The sequence below is a fragment of the Pseudorasbora parva genome, chromosome 9, assembly GCF_024679245.1.
Source record: "Pseudorasbora parva isolate DD20220531a chromosome 9, ASM2467924v1, whole genome shotgun sequence".
Classification (NCBI taxonomy): domain Eukaryota; kingdom Metazoa; phylum Chordata; class Actinopteri; order Cypriniformes; family Gobionidae; genus Pseudorasbora; species Pseudorasbora parva.
The window spans coordinates 11,648,404-11,670,163 of NC_090180.1; the positions used below are offsets into that span (position 1 = coordinate 11,648,404).

The following is a 21,760-nucleotide window of genomic DNA, read 5'->3' on the forward strand; positions in this document are numbered from 1 at the left end:
TCCACACACTCAAATGTATTTAGTTTGATGGTTTTAACCATGCAAAACAGCACTGCATTACCCCACATACATAATGAAAAGAGCAAGCAGCCTGTAATGGCTTGCTTTTGTTTTTAGCCACTAACGTGCGGGAACGTTTATCTTTGACATGAAAACCTTGTTTGACAAAAAAATAAGAAAATAACATAAAATAACAAAATAAAATAACAAAAAAGTGAAAACTGTGATTCCAATGTGAGCAGTATAGTGTAGTGTAGGCGGTGTAGGTTTCACTTCCCCATTCCATTGCCATATCACTTGCCTACAGGAAATCTACAAAATCGGTGCATTTCATTCTCTTTACCACAGGGGGAGTACATAAATATAGTGTAAGGCCGCCTAAATCGTCCCAACGGAGGCTAACGATCGGCGGGTGAAGGTCGCTGCGCGTTCAGTCTTTTCAGCGGGGAAAATGGGAATTTATTCCAATTCCTCGTTATCTGACTCCATTTAATGATAATTTAGAATTTAGGTTAGAATGCCATTAGGTTATTTGGTCATTCATATTTAATAGTTTAAGTACACATTTAATTATTCCGTTTAACCCTTTGTTGAAATCATGTCCGTTCATAACCTGAATAATTCCAGAGCAAGTCAGAATCAATCAAAGTGTAACAATTTATTAACAGTCAGGTAAATGTATAATGCCAATTACATAATCAATTCAAAGGTAGCCTAATCCATATAACATCAAATACTCTGAAGTAAAGAATGAAATGTATACCTGACTTCTGAAAATTACATAATGCTGGCTATCTTGAAACGTCCAGCATTACGGGCTGACCTGACTACAGAATCGAGCCCTGAGCTCTTTGCAACATTTCCTTAAATACCCAGAACCAGACACATACCCAGAACCATTTGAAACCCTTTCAAATGGAAACACGAGTTCACAATAGGAATTTGCATTGATCAAGTCCTATAGACTTGATTAGAAGAGAGGCCAAATGGCTGAAAGCCACACCCACCATACATTAAGGAAAGCTATCTTTAAACTCTTAAAACGTTTAGGATGTTCTAGTTTACTTCTGTGGAGTAGAGATATTTGTACCAGTCGCACTGAGACATTTCAAATGATATCAAACACATATAATACTGTATCGTGAGGATTGACATGGTAACAAAGAGATTTCTGGTGCATTTCAGGTGATTTCAATATGAGGGGCAGCAGGAGTTTGGGGGAAGTTTCATGTGAAAGGAAAGGCATGTAAATTAGAGTCATTCATAGATGGTTCACTCAGTGTGATGTGTGATGAGACTCTAACTGTATGAATGAGTTCAGATGCTAATTTTCTTTGTTTTCTCAGAGCGATTAGACATTTCGGAATCTACTAGGTTTTTCCAGCCTTACAATAGTAACATGCAGTAATGACATTGAGTAACAACTCAAGTAACCTTATGGCTCCTACATGGCTGACTGCAGTGATCATAATAAAAGCTTTCACAGAGTTGCCCTGTAGCCACTCCTTTGTTATCTTGGATGTGTGCTTAGGGTCATTGTCCTGTTGGAAGATCGCCCTTCACCCTCACACCTTCACAGTCTGAGGTCCAGAGCTCTCTGGAGCAGGTTTTTATCAAGGATGTCTTTGTTCATTGCTGCATTCATCTTTCAAAAACATCCCCACAGCATGATGCTGCCACCACCATGCTTCACTGTAGGGATGGTATTGGCCAGGTGATGAGTGGTGCCTTGCTTCATCCAGACATGACACTTGCCATTCAGGCCAAAGTGTTCAATCTTTGTTTCATCAGACCAAAGAATTTTGTTTCTCATGGTCCGAGAGTCCTTCAGGTGCCTTTTGGCAAACTCCAGGCGGGCTGTCATGTCGTCTGGCCACTCTACCATACCGGCCTGACTGATGGAGCGCTGCAGAGATGGTTGTTCTTCTGGAAGTTTCTCCTCTCTCCACAGAGAAACACTGGAGTTCTTTAAGAGTGACCATCGGGTTCATGGTCACCTCCCAGACTAAGGCCCTTCTCCGATTGCTCAGTTTGGCCGGTCGGCCAGCCCTAGAAAGAGTCCTGGTGGTTCCAAACTTCTTTCATTTACGGATGATGGAGGCCGCTGTGTTCAATGGGGCCGTCAATGCTGCAGAAATGTTTCTGTACCCTTCCCCAGATCTGTGCCTCAATACAATCCTGTCTTGTAGGTCTACAGACAATTCCTTGGACTTCATGTGTTGGTTTGTGCTCTGACATAAACTGTTAACTGTGGGGCCTCATATAGACAGGTGTGTGCCTCTCCAAAATGATGTCCAATCAGCTGAATTTACCACACAGGTGGACACAGTGGAGCACCTGCGCTAATTTTTGAGGGTCATGCAAGACTGTGAATACTTATGTGATTTTCTCATGTTTTATTTTTAATACATTTGCACATTTTCAAACAAACTTCTTTCACATTGTCATAATGGAGTATTGTTTGTAGAGTTGAGGAAAAAAATATGAATTTAATCCATTTAGGAATAAGGCTGTAATAAAATGTGGCAAAAGTGAAACACTGTGTATACTTTCCTGATGTATAGGTTTACAAAAGACTTTACAAGTAAATAGTGTTTTGGAGTGTCTGACAAAATAAAACATTGTTTACAGTGCATTAAATGTGTGAGGGGCTTATCGCAATAATGTGGGACCTTTATTTTGTCAGTTTATCTCTCTCTGTTACATGCTGGTTTAATTCCTCTGCTGTAATCCTATTACACCACACCAAAATAATTACTGAGACGTAACCATGATGTCTATGCAGACATAGATATTATTATCGGAGACAGTGCACAGCAAAGACACAGCAAACGGTCAGGTAAGAATGACATTTCTCTAACTCTTCCTCTGGTTAATGACAACTGCAAACATGGTTCTCTGGCATAGTTTTCTTTATGGGATAGTTCTGTAATATATATATACAGGATGCACAAACAATACATATTAATTCAAGAAAAAAAATTGAAACCAATATACAACGGTTGGTTCAGACATTTCTTAAAAATGAATACAATTTTTTCTAATGATGTTTTATAAAAATGCAATGATTTAAATTTTCTGATCTATAATACTTCAACAACATCTAAAACCTGCTTAAAACCATGCATTTGCCTTAGACTTGCTTGCATGAATATTACAACTAGTACATTTTGTAATGGAATTTGTTTATGGGAGTGTAAATTTTAGGTAAAACAGAGCAAAGCAACTAGTCGGATCGAACAAGATTACTTCTGACGTGTCTTGTTCGTAGAGTCCAGTGTAGTAGCGGATCAGCACATTTTTTATGCCAGCTGCTCACATACACATTGGAGGCGCTCTAAGAAGGTGTTATTTTTTTAGATTGCATGCAGTTTTTCACTTATACAGGTGTAGCATTTGTACAACTGCCATGGGATCAGTCTCAGAATGTATTTTTACATGCAAGAAAACAGAAACACTATGGGCAAAAACAAAATTATTACTCACAACTATATACTGTAATCTGATTGTAATCTAATCCATCACATATAAGAGAGTAATCTGCTAATTCCACCTCAACCTGGATAACTGTAACAGACTCGGACAGTGTCAAGAACTCATGCAACAGAAAAGAACTAAATAATCTACTTTGCAAGCTAGATCAGAATGACTACACTAAAAAACAATGGTAAACATAAAACTTCCAATCTGGTTGTTCTCATGGTCAGGAAATATAAAAAGGGAGAGGAAATTTCAACCACTTCAGGTCATGCTGTTAGAGGATGTTGCACAAAATGGGCATATTCAGATGCAGCAACAACTTCCTATTATTTTCCATCTTTAAATATACAGGCTATATTAATCACTTATTTATTGAAGTTTTCTCACCACTGTCATTTTTGTCGTGTTTATTTTGTTATTGAGTGGAAAGTGCGCAGCATATACATACTCTATGGTCTCATGGAGGCGTCGGGATGTTCGTTAAAAGTATATCGCTGCAAAATTATTTCCAACCTTTTTTATTTTTAAGCAGTATATCGGACCTCGAATCACATTCAGTCTTTTCTTTGGGCCCTATCATAGACCAGGCGCAATACGTTTTTTGCTAGTTTCACCCCGACGCATTTATCATTTTCCCATCCAGCACCCATAGTTAAAAATAGCAAATGTGTGTTCAGGCACATTGATGGCGAGTTGCTATTTCGAGGCAACTGAAAACGACTGCGCCACTGACTAACAAAAACCTGGTTTAAAGTTAATAATGCAGTATTTTTTGTATTATTTAAAAAGCGTGTTAGTAATATGCTCCTATAGGCGGGTGCACAACATGCATACACTCTGCTTATTACACACACAGGGTTAGTTGATTGGTTTATAGCACTTTATGCCCAACACACACCAATGACTCATTAAGAGACTAGGTACAACTCTTTTGGACCAGGCACCTGGCGTGCAGACCATTTTTTCCATCATTAAAGTACCAGTGAACCGGAAGCAACTGAGTTTTCTTCAGTGCTGTGACGTATTTCCAAGTGAAACGGAATATTGAATAGAGGGCAGGGTTTTACATCAGTGCTCCTCCTCTCCATCTCTCACTCATCATAGCAGACTAACAGTTGGAGGGTAGTGGTTAAAGGACAACAAGTGGTTAAAGTGGCAAAAAATGAACCTAGGGGCAATTAACACATGGTTACCGAGCAGATCGTTCTCTGGGATGCGTTTTCACGAAAATCGAATGTAAAGAGTTTTATCTCTAAAAAACAGACTAGCTTATAACACTTGTCTTACAGAGTAAGTAAAATTAAATTTCTTGTTAATACTAACAAGGCTCAAAATAGCCTGGAGTTGTCCTTTAAGGATATTCAAACCCATGCCATCAAACTGACGTCATCTGAGAAGGAACGGGCATTCCAGACCAGAAGTAACTTTTTTATATTTTGATTAAAGATTACAGCAACAAAAAAAAATGTCTGTGTATTTACTTTTTTAGATTAACGGATTAATTGTTCACCCTAAAACCTGTATCTGTGCTAACAAAGTAAATAGGGTCAATTTTGATTTCATGAGGGCTTTAAACTAGCAAAAGTGGATTTGGACACGCCCTAAGTGCACCTTCGCCCTGCACTTTAGACCATGCACTTAGAACATTAAAATAGGGCCCTAAATTTTACTTAACAACCAACGGAATTGCTAATTACAAGTGTTTCTGAACTCTACATAATAGCCCATTTAAACTGAAACCACAATGTTTACAAGATCTATAATATCTATCACCAGGTCTCCATAGTGGAATCATCATGTCAGGTTCACCTGAGATTGAGGAACTACCAGCAACACAAACAGGTAAAAAAAACTTACAAGTAATGAAAGAAATATCCACATTACAGTAATCACAGTGCAGTTCACATCACATTGCAGAACACATCCTGCTAACATCAATTTATTATACAGTAATGATGAGATAATACTGGAATTTTTTCTCATTATGCTGTGATACACCTAGGATTATCTGTAATATAGAGGCTGCATTATACTGTAGATCTAGAAACTAATTTAAACAAGATTTAACCATCAATCCATTGCAACACAGGGCCAAAAGGTGTAATCCACGACTGGAGGAAATTCAAACTTGAGAGTGAGGATCATGAAACCATTCCTCCCAACAAGAGAGAGCTCCTCAGACAGATGTCTAACCCCAAATCCAATAATGACGACACTCGGGAAAAGCTCAGCCGTAAGGTATTGTGAAAAATCCCCACCAGATATACAAATCATCACAATAAAATTAGGAAATCTTTTTAATTCCCAGAATCCAAGAACAAAAACCACCATTCGATCTTATACCAGTAAAATGTTTGTACATAGCTGCTCATTCTGATAATTTTTCACATTTTGAAATTATTGTAAAGTCATCAAAACTAGAAAATTATGCAAAATTATGCATTGATCAAAAAAGTTAAATATTCACGAGGGAGCCATAGTGCTTTATAAATTGTATTGGATGCTATACGCTACAAGATTTTTAAAAATGTTTTAGAGGCTAAAAAATCAAAATTGTTCACCAAGGCTTTTGATACATAGAGTACAGTAATATTGTTTATTGTTTTATATTTATTGTTTATATTGTTTAATATTAATACAATTTAATCATTTTAAAATGTAATGTATTCCTGTGATGCAAAGGTAAATTTTCAGCATCATTACTCCAGTCTTCAGTGTCACACTTCCAGAAATCATAATTTGCTGCTTATTTCTTAATATTGCAATGTTGAAAACAACTTATACTCATTATTTATTTTTGTAATGTAAAAGTGAAACCATGCTATTTTTTTCAGGATTATTTGATAAATAGAAAGTACAAAGAACAGCAATTATGTGAAATAGAAATCTATTTAAAAAACATTATCAATTAAATGCATCCTTGCTATGTATTTCTTTTTTCCTTCACTATTCTGTCTAAGTAAATCATGAATTTAAAAAAAATATTGTTTTGTAAATAAATAATAATAATAATAGGCCTGCATAGGCAAAATAATTTATATATAAAAATAATTAAAATTTTAAGATCATCAGAATCTGAGACAATTGAGTCGTGTGTCCAGATTATTGACTGGCAGTGTAAGAGTTTTGTAATGTTTATTAACATTTTTCTTTGTCTGACCACACACAGATGAGCGTCCAGGAATACGAGATGATCCAAGAAGAGGACGAAAGTTGTCTGCGTAAGTATCGCAAGCAGTGCATGCAGGAGATGCATGAGCGCTTGAGTTTCGGCCCTAAGTTTGATGCCTTGTTTGAGTTGGAAAGTGGGGAGGCCTTCCTGGATGTCATCGAGAAAGAGCACCGCCTGACTCTAGTGGTGGTGCACATCTATGATGATGGGATCAGTGGTTGTGACGCACTCAACAACTGCTTGACCTGCCTGGCGGCAGAGTATTCCTCCGTCAAATTCTGCCGAATCCGAGCCTCCGCCACTGGGGCGGGCGAGCGTTTTTCAGACGACGTTCTGCCCGCCCTGCTGGTCTATAAGGCTGGAGAGCTGCTGGGCAACTTCCTGAGCGTTACAAAGCACTGGAATGAGGAGTTCTTCGCCACAGATGTGGAGAACTTCCTAAACGAGTACGGTCTGTTGCCAGAGAAAGAGTTTGCAGCCTGTCCCGATGAGGAAGAGAATGCTGATGTGGACTAAACAAGGAGAGTTAAAGGGTGGAAGTGAATTACATTAGTAAAACTGTCAAACTTGTTTTAAGTGATAGATTGAGTAATGACTCTGCGGCTACAGGGCCATGACTCCAACAGACAAGCACACCTTAAGGCATTTACTAACACGTCATCTGCAGCAGTTAAATATACTTCATAATGTTATCAAAGGCACACAATCATTTCCCAGGGTTCCCACTATTTTTGTCCGATGAGTTTCAATGACTATCAGTAGTTTTTGATAACTGGATAAGGATTTTTATTGACCAATTAAATTCAGACCAATTCACTCATAAATCATTCGGACCAGTTAGACTAATGCACTGAAAGAGAAACAACTGATTGTTTTGTAAGAGCCATAGGACTGTGTTCCACTGTATCGCCTCACAGCACTTTGGCTGACCCAAGTTTGAGTTTCAAACCGAGGTCTTTTCCTGATCCAGGTTCTCCTCAGTCTACTTGTCTCAAAGGCAAAAATGCCCCTAAAATTAAATTTTTAGGGGGAAATGATTTAGGTCACAAATTGCACATTGTTATGGTTTGTGAAGAAGATGATGAAATATATTTTTTTATGGGAGGTAACTCATAGTAACATACATTACAGTTCAAAAGTTTTGGGTCAGTAAGAATTTTTCCAAAAGAAAGTAACTCATTAAAGGGTGCATACAATTGATCAAAAGTGACATTAATGATATTATAATGTTAGGAAAAAAAACAATTTCAAATAAATGCTGTTCTTTTCAGGTTTCGATTCATCAAAGAATCCTGAAAAAACTGTATCAGTTTCCACAAAAATATTAAGTATAGTGCAACCATTTTCAATTTGATGATATTATCAAGATAATTGCTCCCAATGTTTAATATCAATATACTAATATCTCTCGAAATCCAAACCAGATTTCTGAAGGATCATGTGACACCGAAGACTGGAGTAATGAGGCTAAAAAATTCAGTTATCATAACAGGAATAAACTACATTTTAAAATATATTAAAATAGAAAACAAGAAGTTTACATTGCAATAATGTTTCAGAATATTACAGTTGAACAACAAATAAATGCAGATTTGGTGAGCATAAGAGACCTATCTGAAAAAGCTATCTGAACCCAATCGTTTTGAACGGTAGTGGTGTATATTTATCACAGAAATTAAACTCTCCTGAAACTTCCTGGTTTTCCATGACTGTGGGAACTCTGATTTGCAGAGAATGGGAGAAGCCATCTTTTTAAAATTAGTTAGGCTTGTCACACCGAGCAATTTGGTATGAAAGTCAAATTGTCACACAATGTACTTGTAATCTATTTTGTATCGAGCTGCTATATGCTTAAAGAATAAATTATTTCAGAAAAAGTGTGATTTCATGTTGTCACGCTTCACTAAATGAATCAGGGTGACTTACTTCAATATGTACACAGAAAAGCCACAAACATTCTTCTCTCTTTTATGTCTTCATGACTATACAACTAGATGGTACAACAAAAGTCGTTACAAGTAAAATGTGTCCTGACACGTACCCAGCTAACCCAAAGATCTTACAAATCCCAGGATTACTGTGCGTGAGTATTCATATAAGTGCTTGTTTGGTGATGTAGGTGAATGTGTGTTTAGGTCGACACATCATTGTGAAAACTGACTTTGTTAATGAAACACATGATCATTATGGCAGTTTAGAACAGTTTTTAAAAGGGGTACAACAGTTATGGTTTGACCTTAAACTAAGAAAAATAGTTCTAAATAGTTACCTAAATAGTTAATAGCTAAAAATCAAAATGTTTCACTGTCCCTGCCACATTAAAGTGTATTTATTTTAAGGAATTTGCAACGTAAATATCATAAGGTATGCACTGTCCTTTATCTAAAAAGGTTGAAGACTTAGAAGATTTAGAAAAAGGAGTGTCATTGACACACACACACACGCACACGCACACAAATTATATTTCATGCCGAGGGTACATTTTCCATTCAGTTTAATGTTATATGTCAGTTACTATATGACTTTTCAAGCTGTTACAGAAGCCAGAAGTAACTAGTTTGATAAATGACATGACAACTGGCACAATGACTGGAAAATACCGGAAAAGCTGCAATCCTACAAAGAGACATTTAGGATAATGACAGTTGAAGTTTTCCTTTTAATCTGTTATTAACATTTACAAGTGAAAACACGTCACCATTAAGAAAGCCTATTCCCTTCTCAAGGGGAAAACAAAACAAAACACATGATTGTGTAATTTTCACTTAAGGTAACTGGTATGTTATTACCCAATTAAAATAATAATAATAATAATACACTCTAAAAAATGCTGGGTTAAAAACAACCCAAGTTGGGTTGAAAATGGACAAACCCAGAGATTGGGTTGACTTGGGCTGTTTTTAACCCAGCATTTTTTAGATTGCAGATTAGTCTACTGTTATTCTAGCATTAATCAAAATCACACACACACAAAACTGAGCAGCAAAAAAAAAAAAAAAAAAAATGCAGCAACAATTAGCAGAGAAATAATTTGAATGGCCTGAAATGATCTTGACAAAGCCCAACATCAGACCTGACCTGACCTGACCTGACTGATGCTCACGTGTCCTGCTGAACATCTAATTTCAGAACAGTGACAAAAGAATAAACCCATCAATGGGAATTAGTGAGGACAGACAGTGAATGTTAGGCACATCGCTCTCTAGATTGTCATTATACAGTGTAACTTTAAGATTTCTCTTCACTCAAATAGCCAAACCTGTTTATTTAAGAATTCCTAAATTCCTATTTAAGAATGTAGGAAATGTAAATCAGTACATTATACAAACTCACTCACTTGTATATTAATACAGACATACTTGCTATTTCCATCGTCACTCACTAAAATATAGCAGAGATGTGGCTGTGGCAAGGAGAGCAATGGCTGCTGCTACTGCCACACCTGTGTGTTAGAGAGAGAGAGAGAGAGAGAGAGAGAGAGAGAGAGAGAGAGAGAGAGAGAGAGAGAGAGAGAGAGAGAGAGAGAGATTATTAATATGCAAAAAAGATCCCTCAAACTCTGGATGCACCTTAAATCAAGTCCCACAGAATCGCTACATTTTAAAGCATTACAAACCCAAGAACTGAACCCCGAAAAAAGTCCCCTCAGTCAGCTGGTTCGGAGACTTACTAACCAGACTAACTCTACTAACACTTACCAGTCTCAGACCAGCACTGCTTCTCACACTAACATCAGAACAAACCAAATTATCAAACAATTGAAGAATACATATCTGGAACATTGGGATCAGGAAACTAAAACACAAATTAAAATTAAAATTCTATTGAACTCTAAAATCAAATTATGAATTGGAAAAATATCTCCAGAGTGTCAGAGACACAAAGCAGAGACGGATCCTGACCAAGTACAGGCTCAGTGAGCACAGTCTGGCCATCGAGACGGGCAGATACATAAAGAGCTGGTTACCCAGAGAGCAAAGGGTGTGTGTTCCCTGTATGACAGGAGAGATCGAGACAGAGACGCACTTTCTCCTTCACTGTCACAAATACATTTCTATAAGAGACCTCTACTTTAATAAATGTAATACATAAATAAATAACTTTACAGCTATGACTGAAATAGAACAAATTAATATGCCAAACTGGCAGAGAGATATGTGTGTGCGTGCTACAGCCTGAGAGACAGCAGGTAAGTGTGTGTCCCTACATTCCACCACAGTGACCCCCTGTATGTGTGAGTGTGTGTATAATATATTACATATATATATATATATATATATATATATATATATATATATATATATATATATATATATATATATATATATGTTAAAACACTGTGGTATCAAATGTTCTAATTTGTTACACCGTTTATTTAAGTTCAAGTTATGTTATACTGTGTTGTAATATTTTCTTTATTATTACCATCAATTATTAATATTTATGTTAATATGTATTCATGTATTTATGTTATTTGCTTTGGCAATATTGTATTTTTACATTCATGCCAATAAAGCAATCTTGAATTGAATTGAAGAGAGAGAGAGAGAGAGAGAGAGAGAGAGAGAGAGAGAGAGAGAGAGAGAGAGAGAGAGAGAGAGAGATGTCCTCCACACACCTATACACACACAGAGACTCAACTATGATAAAACAACAAACAAAAGCGGAACACATCTTCTTCATCTGTGTCGCACACTAGGTCTGTTCCTAGTCAACGGCAGGCTTCGAGGAGATTCCTATGGTAGATACACCTACAGCTCATCTTTCGGTAGCAGTACAGTCGACTATTTTCTGACAGACCTTAACCCAAACTCCCTCAGAGCGTTCACAGTCAGCCCACTAAGCCCACTATCAGACCACAGTAAAATAACCCTCTACTTAAACAGAGCAATGCCCAACCAAGAAGCATCTAAACAAACCCAGCTCCACTCATTTAGAAACATGTATAGATGGAAACAAAACAGTAAAGATACTTATCTGAGTACAATTAGTCAACAAAAAATTCAAGTCCTATTAGATAAATTCCTTGCCACTCCTTTCCCACACAACAGTGAAGGTACAAACCTGGCAGTAGAAAAGCTGAACAGAATATTTGAGGTATCAGCAACATTATCCAACTTAAAAACCACACAAAGAAAAGCAAAAAGACCACATGCCACTGAGAGGTGGTTTGACAATGACTGCAAAAAACTTAGGAAAGAATTAAGAATCCTATCCAACCAGAAACACAGAGATGCTGACAATGAGAACATCCGTCATCTTTATCACGAAAAACTTAAACAATATAGAAATACTTTAAGAAAGAAAAAAGAACAGAACACAAAAATTCAACTCAGGGAAATGGAAGAATCCTTAGAATCTAACCACTTCTGGAAACATTGGAATACACTAAACAAATCTTACCATCAAGAACTAGCCATTCAGAATGGAGATGTTTGGATAAACCACTTCTCTAACCTTTTTAGTAACATAAACAAAAATCAGGAACAAAATGCCCTGAGTGACAAACTAAAGGTTTTAGAATCAACCATCAAAGACTACCAGAACCCCTTAGACTCTCCAATAACACTAGCTGAACTATTAGACCAAATACAAAACCTGAAACCGCAAAAAGCCTGTGGTGTCGATGGCATCCTAAATGAAATGATTAGATACACTGACCACAAATTCAAATTAGCCATTCTCAAGCTCTTTAACATCATCCTGAGTTTAGGTATATTCCCCAACATTTGGAACAAAGGTCTTATAACCCCAATCCATAAAAACGGAGACAGATTTGACCCTAATAACTACCGTGGTATATGTGTAAACAGCAACCTAGGCAAACTTTTCTGCAACATCCTAAACGGCAGACTAGGCCATTTTCTCAGAGACAAAAATGTTCTGAGCAAATGTCAAATTGGCTTCCAACCAAAATATCGCACATCAGACCATATATACACCCTCCATACCTTAATTGACAAGCAAATCAACCAGAACAAAGGTAAAATTTTCTCATGTTTTGTTGATTTCAAAAAAGCTTTTGACTCCATTTGGCATGAAGGTCTTTTTCTTCAGTTAATCCAGTGCGGCATCGGAGGAAAAACCTATGACATCATCAAATCAATGTACACCAACAACAAATTTGCAGTTAAAATTGGAAACAAACACACAGAATTCCTCCCTCAGAGTCGTGGAGTGAGACAGGGCTGCAGCTTAAGTCCTGCGCTGTTCAATATCTACATAAATGGACTAGCACAGGCCCTGGATCAGTCTGCGGCACCTGGCCTTACTCTACTGGACACTGAAGTCAAATGCCTTCTGTTTGCTGATGATCTGGTGCTGCTGTCTCCCACTAAAGAGGGTCTACAGCAGCATCTAGACCTCCTAAACAACTTCTGTCAGTCATGGGCTCTATCAGTTAACCCCAAAAAGACTAAAATAATGATTTTCCAAAAGAGACCCAACCGCCAAGACCAACATCATAGTTTCAAATTAAACCACATGCCCCTCGAACACACACAGGATTACACTTACCTCGGCATAAATATTAGCAACACAGGGAATTTTAAAAAAGCTGTTAAGGACTTGAGAGAAAAGGCACGGAGAGCTTTTTATGCTATTAGGAGAAATATACAATTTGACATCCCAATCAGAATCTGGCTAAAAATAATGAAGACCGTAATAGAGCCCATCGCGCTGTACGGGAGTGAAGTCTGGGGTCCGCTCTCAGACCAAGAGTTCTCAACATGGGACAAACACCCAATAGAGACTCTGCAGACCGAGCTGTGCAAAATCTTGCTACGAGTTCAGCGCAAAACCCCAAATAATGCCTGTAGAGCAGAATTAGGACTATACCCCCTGGTAATAACCATTCAAAAAAGAGCCATTAAATTCCATGCCCACTTAAAAAGTAGCGATGAACAGACCCTCCATCACAAAGCCCTGACCTACCGAGAGCTGAAGCCAGAGAACAACGCCCTCGGCCGACTGGTCTTAGAGCTGACGTCACAAACTGACAATAAAAACATAGCCAGACCAAACCAAATCATTAAAACACAAAAAGAAAAATACCTCAAACATTGGACAGTTGCAACAGAGAAACAGAGTAAATTGGAATGCTATTTGGCCCTAAACAGAAAATATGAATTGGCAGGATACCTGAGTAAAGTGAGCGACCCTAAGCTGAGGAAAGTCCTGAGCATGTACAGACTCAGTGAACACAGTCTGAGCATAGAGACAGGCAGACACAGACAGACCTGGCTGCCGAAGGAAGAGCGACTGTGTCCTCACTGCACAGAGAAGCAGCTGGAAACAGAGCTACATTTCCTGACATTCTGCCCCAATTATAAAAACATTAGAGACACATTCTATCCCATTTTCACAACCAATCAGAACGACTTCCTTCAATTATCAAATATGGACAAACTCCCACTCCTGCTCGGAGAAAGCCCAGCGAACCCAAACCTGGCTGCCAGATACGTGAAGTCCTGTCACGACAAAAGAGCCTCCAGCAGGACAGAGCTAACCACTTTGTAAATATTAGAAGATTGGACATTTTTATTGCTATGTTTATTTTCATGTAATTTTATTTTATTTGTATTATTATTTATTTCGTATAGTGTTATGAATGCTTTGGCAATGTAAAGATTTCCTTCACCATGCCAATAAAGCTATTTGAATCTTGAATCTTGAATCTTGAGAGAGAGAGAGAGAGAGAGAGAGAGAGAGAGAGAAAGAGAGAGAGAGAGAGAGAGAGAGAGAGAGAGAGGTGGAATGGTCTAATGGGAATATGGGGATTTTTCTAAGAATTATAGCCCCATTTAATAGCATGATGTAAAGATAATGATTTATTGTATGCATGGGCGTCGGAACCATTGTGTGTGGGTGGGACAAGACCCACCCACTTTTTAAGACCAATGACATTGGACCCACTCAATTTTATCGTCTCTAATTCAGCACGTCTGCTTACATTGACTACCCCTTAACCGAGAAACTTATTAAGAAACGTATTATTAAACACATGTTAAACGCTTTATTTCCCCTTTTCTAATATTTTCTATTTTTTTATTGAAAATAAATACCTTTCCGATCTGATATGTGATGGGGAAAGGGAGTGGAGCGAGTGTGGCAAAAGGTGGATTCGAACCTATGCTCGATATGCGTCAAAACTTGATGCCATGCGTCTTACCCCTACTCTATAGCTACAGTAAATAATACAATGATTTCTGTAATTTTGTCTGGCCCATTCAATCGTTTAGTATACGGCAGTTCTTCCGTCTGGACACGGAGCATAAAAAACATGCAACTTGTTCATTATCATTATCTGTTAAACTGTTGATTTCTATGGCAGTTAAATGAATATAGCCTTGTTATTTGACTATTGGTATTGACTGATTTGAGGTCTTTTTTGGTATAGGAAAGGGATATGGCCTAAAACGCACCATAATGCAGGAAAAAACATCTATTAAATAATTTTTTTGGGGGGGGAGAACCCCCAGACCCCCCTCATCCCCCCTCCACAAAACAATTTCCCCACCGATCATATTTTGTCTTAGCCGCTACTGACCCACCCACTTTTTATTTGCTTCCGACGCCCATGATTGTATTAATAAGTAATAAATAGACAGTGAATAAATATTTATTATAATAATTGTGAATAATATTAGGCACTTACCAGCATAGTATTGAGGGGTTTTGTGAATTTGGGGATTTTCAATTTCTGAGATGACACGTTTACTGGAATCATCACTGTGGCTGTCAGTTAACTCCAATTCAGGGGAAAATACTGTGGTAAAAAAGCATATAAGAATTGAATAACTATGCATTGTAGACTAGCAGCACTAATTACAGAGAAATGCAACCCCAAAGAAAAAAAAATAAGCAGAAAATAATCTCCTTTTTCCAAGCAGGAGGCCAAATTGTGTTGTCATAGAGATAATCCAAAATTTCTGAAGGACCAGACATTCTATAGCCTGAGGTTAAACATATCATGTTTTTTTCCTATTAACCATACATGGAAAAACATTTGTGGGCTTAGACTGGTTTGAACAAGATGCAAGGTGTAGCTGGTTATTATTTTAGAGGGGAATGAGGCAGGGTGTGCCACAAGAAGTCTGCATGTGCTCCTTTTTGTAAAGGTTTATCACTTAGCATTCAGTAAACCACACACCTATACACATTCTTGACCGTTTAACCCGCAATGCTTGTGTTCAGTCATCCTTGAATCCCAGTGACTTTGCAAGGACTTGCTCTATATTGAATAATACCCTAGTTACAGATATGACTCTACGGTCCACATGGAAAAGCCTAGGTGATGCATTCCAATACAATAGTTTCATGCGCCTCAAATAAAGTGAGAGAATGAATTAATCCCTAAAGCAGGGGTAGCTAACACTTAACCCTGGCCTTCAAGGTCCACTCTCCTGCAACCCTAATTAAACACACCTGAACAAGCTAATCAAGGACTGTGGCCGAAATCCCCCCATAACCTATAGTCCATAGATTCGGACACTGTGACAGAAGGACTGCCAGTTTTCCATAGTTTGTCCTTGCAGTTTACACTTTTGAAACTTATAGCAAACTGGCAGCTCCAGTAGTAAAATTAAAAAAAGTCTTATCTTGAACTCTGTCATGGAAACTATGTATACACCTAATTAAACAATTTAATAATCAATTAAAAAGGAATTTATACCAGTATGATATGCTGTACTCACACTGGACAAGTGGAAAATGGATAGAATGATGTGGCCGCCATCTTCTGGCGAGAAGCAGGAATTTATTTGGCACATGACTCTCATATTTTATTATGGGTATTCTGTAGTAGCCGCTGTAGAGTCATTGTTATGATGCATTGTGGGCTTGAATGAGCGCACTCGATAATATGGGGGTCCCTTCAAATTGTGCCTTATTTAATGCTATAGAGGGCATTTTCAGACACAGCCAAGGTCATCAGAAATACTACAAAGTTAAGGGCAGGTTAGGTTGTTCAAGCTTTGAGATAAATTCTGCAAAAAAGTGGACCTCGAGGGCCAGAGTTGCATATACCCCTGCTCTAAAGTGTCAAATTAAATAATGGGAAACGTACACTGATTACTCTCCAGACTAATATCTATGTCCTCTTCTGCTGTATCCCAGTCCAGCATCTCTTTAAGACGCTCCGCCACATCAGCTGTACTTTCATCAGGGAACATGTAGTCACACACAGACAGGCCGGAGAAGGGCATTGGGGCAAACACACGCCGAGGAAGAGCCTGCTGCCCAGTGCACAGACCTACAGAAACAATATAGGTCTTATATTAGGAATAAACGTGTTACTGTATTATCTACAAAACTTACTGAAGAAAAGGGGTGGAAACCAACTGCCATCTAGTGGCCAGTTTAATGTTTGCAAATGTTTGTTGTGGAACTTCTATGTGTAGTTCACATTAAAAACTCTGACATACATTTTGTTCTACAAAAGAAAGAAAGTCATACAGGGTTGTAACGACATTAGGATGAGTAAATAATGACTGAATGTTAATTTATGGGTTGAAATTATTTTTTAATCATCACATGCAAGACATGGACCCCTTTACCTTTGCGACTCCCTTCACTTATTAAAAGATCTTCCAGAAACATCTCCACTCTGGAGGAAACTGTGTTTATGATGTCTCTCTTAATGGCCTACCAGTGCAAAGGAGACATTAAATCATTATCAAATCTCCTCAAAGACGGTAAATGCTTAGTCAGGTTTTTTTCATGAAAAAAAATTACATTGAGATTTGCTTAAGATTATATTTAAAGCGGTAGTTGACCCAAAAATGTCCCTTATGTCATTCCATTGCGTAATACCCTAAATTAAATCTGTTCATCGTATAAATAATAATAATTAATTACATTTACATATCGCTTTTCTAGGCACTCAAAGCGCTTTACATAGAAGGGGGTATCTCCTCAGCCACCACCAATGTGCAGCATTCCCCTGGATGATGCGACGGCAGCCATATTGCGCCAGAACGCTCACCACACACCAGCTTATGGTGGAGAGGAGAGTAATGAAGCCAATCAGGAGAGGGGGAAGATAAGGAGGCCATGATGGACAGGGGCCAATGGACAAATTTGGCCAGGATGCCGGGGTTACACCCCTACTCTTTATCAACGGACATCCTGGGATTTTTAATGACCACAGAGAGTCAGGACCTCGGTTTAACGTCTCATCCGAAGGACAGGATGAGACGTTAATATAAAGCGATAAATATAAAGCGATCATGTCTCTTCAGAAAATTTGGACTAAACCACTTTCATATGGATTATTAATATTTTTACAATCTCTATATTATCTTTTTGAGGCGTCAAAGTTTCAGTTGTCAATGGAGGGACAGAAAGCTGTCAAATGAATAAAAGTCGGGTTTGGAACGACATGAGAGGGTGAGTAATTAATGACAAAATGTAAATCTTTGGGTGAACTATCCCTTTAACAGTGATATTTAATTATTAATGTTAAAAAAACAAACAGCAAAAGTAATGTAAAATGAGGGGAAATTCCCAATTAAATATCTATATATATATACACCATATTATAACTGATATTGTACCAAAATATTATGCATCCATAAACATAAAGTATTGAGAATGGATTTAAATGACCTGTGCTGCATGTCTGGCTTTGGGTTTGTTGTTGTGGATGTAGGCCCTGCAGTGAACCACCCCTCGAACCCTTATAGAGCCACTGCACAGCTGAACCAGAGCACTGCAACGCTCATCCAGCTCTGGCTGCTCCTGTCACATTGACATTCTTATTATACCTTCGACTACACACAGATCCAATTGATAATGTTTGGTATTATAAGATAAGATTAAGATGAGCTCACATCTGAGACAAGGATCCGTGCTGGAAGTGTCTGACGATTGTTCGTCTTTACATTCTTTTTCTGAAAGAAACAAATATGAACTTCATCTCAAATGTTAAATCAATGTGACAGAGAAATGTCAGAAAAGTGTTTTTACCTGACCCGAGATGAGTTCAGAGTCATCTGCTTGTCTACCACTTATGAGACAGTTACCAGCCTCAATCTGTTTAGACCATCTTTGAAGACCATCCTGGACAAGAAGGGCAAAGGAAGATAAAATTCTCAACCTGTATATGCAGCCTATTTTCTTTTTCAAATCTACATATAAAATAAATCCTTCACAATTAAAACACTGTCTTGTCTTCATATACCACATCTGTCTCACCTTCATGCACTTATCTGTGTTATCAGAGGAAGATCCTATCAAAGGAATCTGCAGATCCACCTCAACAGAGCAGGTCAACATGGGCCAGGATGACGAGACACCTGTCTGATACTTCCAGTCTGCTGGCTTGGCCGAAGTCTATAAATCAGTATAGGGTTGTCATGATACCGTAAACATCTTACGATACTGTACCAGCGGAAGCATCACAATACCATGTAGTATCAGTAGGCTTAGTGAATCATTGATTTACCCGATTCATTCAAAAACATGGATTCATTCAGAAGCAAACAGTTCTGCTTTGCTTAGAACAATATTTAATGGTGGAATCATTATTGACAATATTGTGTCTAAACTGTCATTTAATTATAATCTTTTGTTTACTGAACTTTGCAATCATGCTGATATTCGTAAAAAATGTACTCTTGCTCGTGTCATATTACTGAACTAACATGTTATAAATATAAAAAAAACATGAGCATTTTTGCCCTTATGTTTTCATCACTTAAGATAAAAATGTCTTCTTAAATGAGTAAATGTAAATTTTGATATTTCCTCCTCTCACTAGAGTTATATTAAACATAAAATCACATTTTAAAGATAGATAAAAACAGAGTGGAAAAAACATTATGTTAATGACTGGAATTGCATTCATCATTACAAAGATCTAGAAACGATTTAGAAGCAAACCAATACACCTGTTCCAAAAGCTGTCAAATAAGAAAAGGACACAGCAGAAAGGTAGCAGTACTCAAAAAAAACCTCTCTTGTAATGTTCTCATAATGCTTAAATGTTTTAAATAGTGTACCTGCCGCAAATATAACATTACTTACAGTACTACCTAATTGACGATTCTATCTAGTGTACTGTGTGCAACCCTAAATCAAACCTATGCAAAAAGATAAATAAAACACAGCATAATACAATGCCATACTTCCAAAGTTTTACACCCAAAAATGTATCTCACCTTTGGATCTTTTACATCAAGTGTTTTGCAGACCGTTCTGTACATTTTAAGTCAAGGATCATGCAAACTTTTGAGGTTATTCATAGTAATTATGATCATAATCATAATAATGTAGAACGCTAGTATGTAGGATACTTCTTTGTTTTGGAGCAGATGTGCAGAGTAACTCGATCGGTCACATCCTCCTCTGTCAGTTCCCACAATCTTCCCTTACTGATGCATTTATCCATGGCAAAAATAAGCTAAATAAAGAGATCAACACAAAAATAAGTGATGAAGTTATGAAAATCCTACAAAATCCTCTTTATTGATAAAATCCTCTTTAAAGGATAAAATCCTTTTTAATTTTTAAAATTTGTATTATATTATAATTTATTTAATTGAAATACATTTGAAAATAACCTAATAAAATAAAAATAAATACAATTTATATTAGTATTATAATATATTAATAATAAATGTATGATTTTATTTTTTTAAAAAAGTTTTAAAAAAAAGGGGCTTATTCTGAAATAAAAAAAAAATCAAATTAGCAAATAAACAGACAATTACATCAAGGACTGTACCCTTTTTAACGTGTTTTGGGCATCTTTGGAGAGTTCAGGTGGGGTTACTAAAAACAAGCCAAGAATACAAAGACCTCCTGGTAACATGCGGGACACCTAGAATAGAGAAAGTCAAAATCCTTACCTGAATGAATGAATTTTATTTCGAACATGTAAAAAAAAAAGAATGCAATAAAAAAAGCTCCAAAACTTGTACAACAAAACTAAAAACCTGCAAAGCCAGTGTGTGTGTGGCAAGACATCAGGCTACCCACCTGCCTGGCATGTTCTGTGACCCACTCCACATCAATGTCATCCAGTGGGCTGGCCCCTCTAGAAGACTTTAACTGCTCCTCGCTCTCTCTCTTAGGTGTCTGCACGGCCAGCACCACAAAATCTCTCTGAGGAGAGGACTGTGAAAATAAAATCTTAGGAAATGTTTTTCTCAAAACTGACATGATTAAATATAGGATAGTTTAGTTTCCTCACTTGACCAGCCAGGAGTCCAGTCACACACAATCCAGGATCTGCCTGAACACCACCAAGATATTTCTCCACAGCTTCATCTACAAAGTAACTTCGACCCATTCTGCTTATAAACATAAAACAAACCTGGTTGTTGCAATAGTAAAATAACAACCAAACATGTTACACTTCCAAATGGATGCCAAATAACAATAACATACGATTATACTGAGATTCACTAACAGGTATTGCAATTATTAAGATAAATATTATTACTATTATCATTATTAGCCATATCTGTGCAAATGAATCATTAAGTCAGTGTCAGTCCTCTCAATGACAGTAAATAACAAACCAAATATATATATATATATATATTATATATATATATATATATATTATATATATATATATATATATATATATATATATATATATATATATATATATATATATATATATATATATATATATATATATATACACACACACACACACACACACACACACACACACTAATACAATAAAATGTTTTTCAATGGTAAATGTATGCATTACACATTATACAGTACAGTATGGAAAATGATTATTATTATCCTAGAAATCAGTTTCTACAGCGTAGTTCCAAAATAGAAGAGAAGCAGTTAAACGTCTTGAATGAAAACTAAAAGTAATACTTTAGCAAGACAGGGTCAACTTCTTAAATACATTGAGCATAATGATATTTTAACGAAGCATACAATGTAACAACAAAGTTTCTGAAATAATTGCAAATAAAACCTTTAAAACGTACCTTCAGATCTTGAACACTTCTCCAAACAGCTGATGAGTTCTCAGTGTGGAACCAATACGTGTGACACGTCGTCGCAGCAAACATACGCAAGTCAATTCCAGAGACCTGATTGGCCAATACGTCTGTAGGTCCGTGCTGCTTTGCG

The 21,760-nt window shown here is 37.1% G+C and overlaps 2 protein-coding genes across 2 annotated transcripts; one reads left to right on the top strand and one right to left on the bottom strand.

Moving 5' to 3' along the window:
- The first annotated feature begins 2,829 nt into the window (after nucleotides 1–2,829).
- pdca (phosducin a) lies at nucleotides 2,830–8,069 on the top strand. Its single transcript, XM_067453927.1, has 4 exons — nucleotides 2,830–2,839; nucleotides 5,257–5,322; nucleotides 5,570–5,718; nucleotides 6,650–8,069. The coding sequence occupies exons 2-4, from the start codon at nucleotides 5,277–5,279 to the stop codon at nucleotides 7,166–7,168; spliced, it is 714 nt and encodes a 237-aa protein (XP_067310028.1). The 5' UTR covers nucleotides 2,830–2,839; nucleotides 5,257–5,276; the 3' UTR covers nucleotides 7,169–8,069.
- Nucleotides 8,070–9,964: 1,895 nt separating this feature from the next.
- odr4 (odr-4 GPCR localization factor homolog) lies at nucleotides 9,965–21,729 on the bottom strand. Its single transcript, XM_067453929.1, has 14 exons — nucleotides 21,616–21,729; nucleotides 20,847–20,946; nucleotides 20,633–20,770; nucleotides 20,379–20,474; nucleotides 19,948–20,054; nucleotides 19,813–19,849; nucleotides 18,848–18,985; nucleotides 18,620–18,712; nucleotides 18,484–18,543; nucleotides 18,260–18,391; nucleotides 17,209–17,296; nucleotides 16,719–16,904; nucleotides 15,309–15,419; nucleotides 9,965–10,094 (listed from the first exon to the last, which is right to left on the bottom strand). Exons 2-14 carry the CDS (start codon nucleotides 20,943–20,945, stop codon nucleotides 10,027–10,029), a joined length of 1,353 nt encoding a protein of 450 aa, XP_067310030.1. The 5' UTR covers nucleotide 20,946; nucleotides 21,616–21,729; the 3' UTR covers nucleotides 9,965–10,026.
- Between the last annotated feature and the right edge of the window lie 31 nt (nucleotides 21,730–21,760).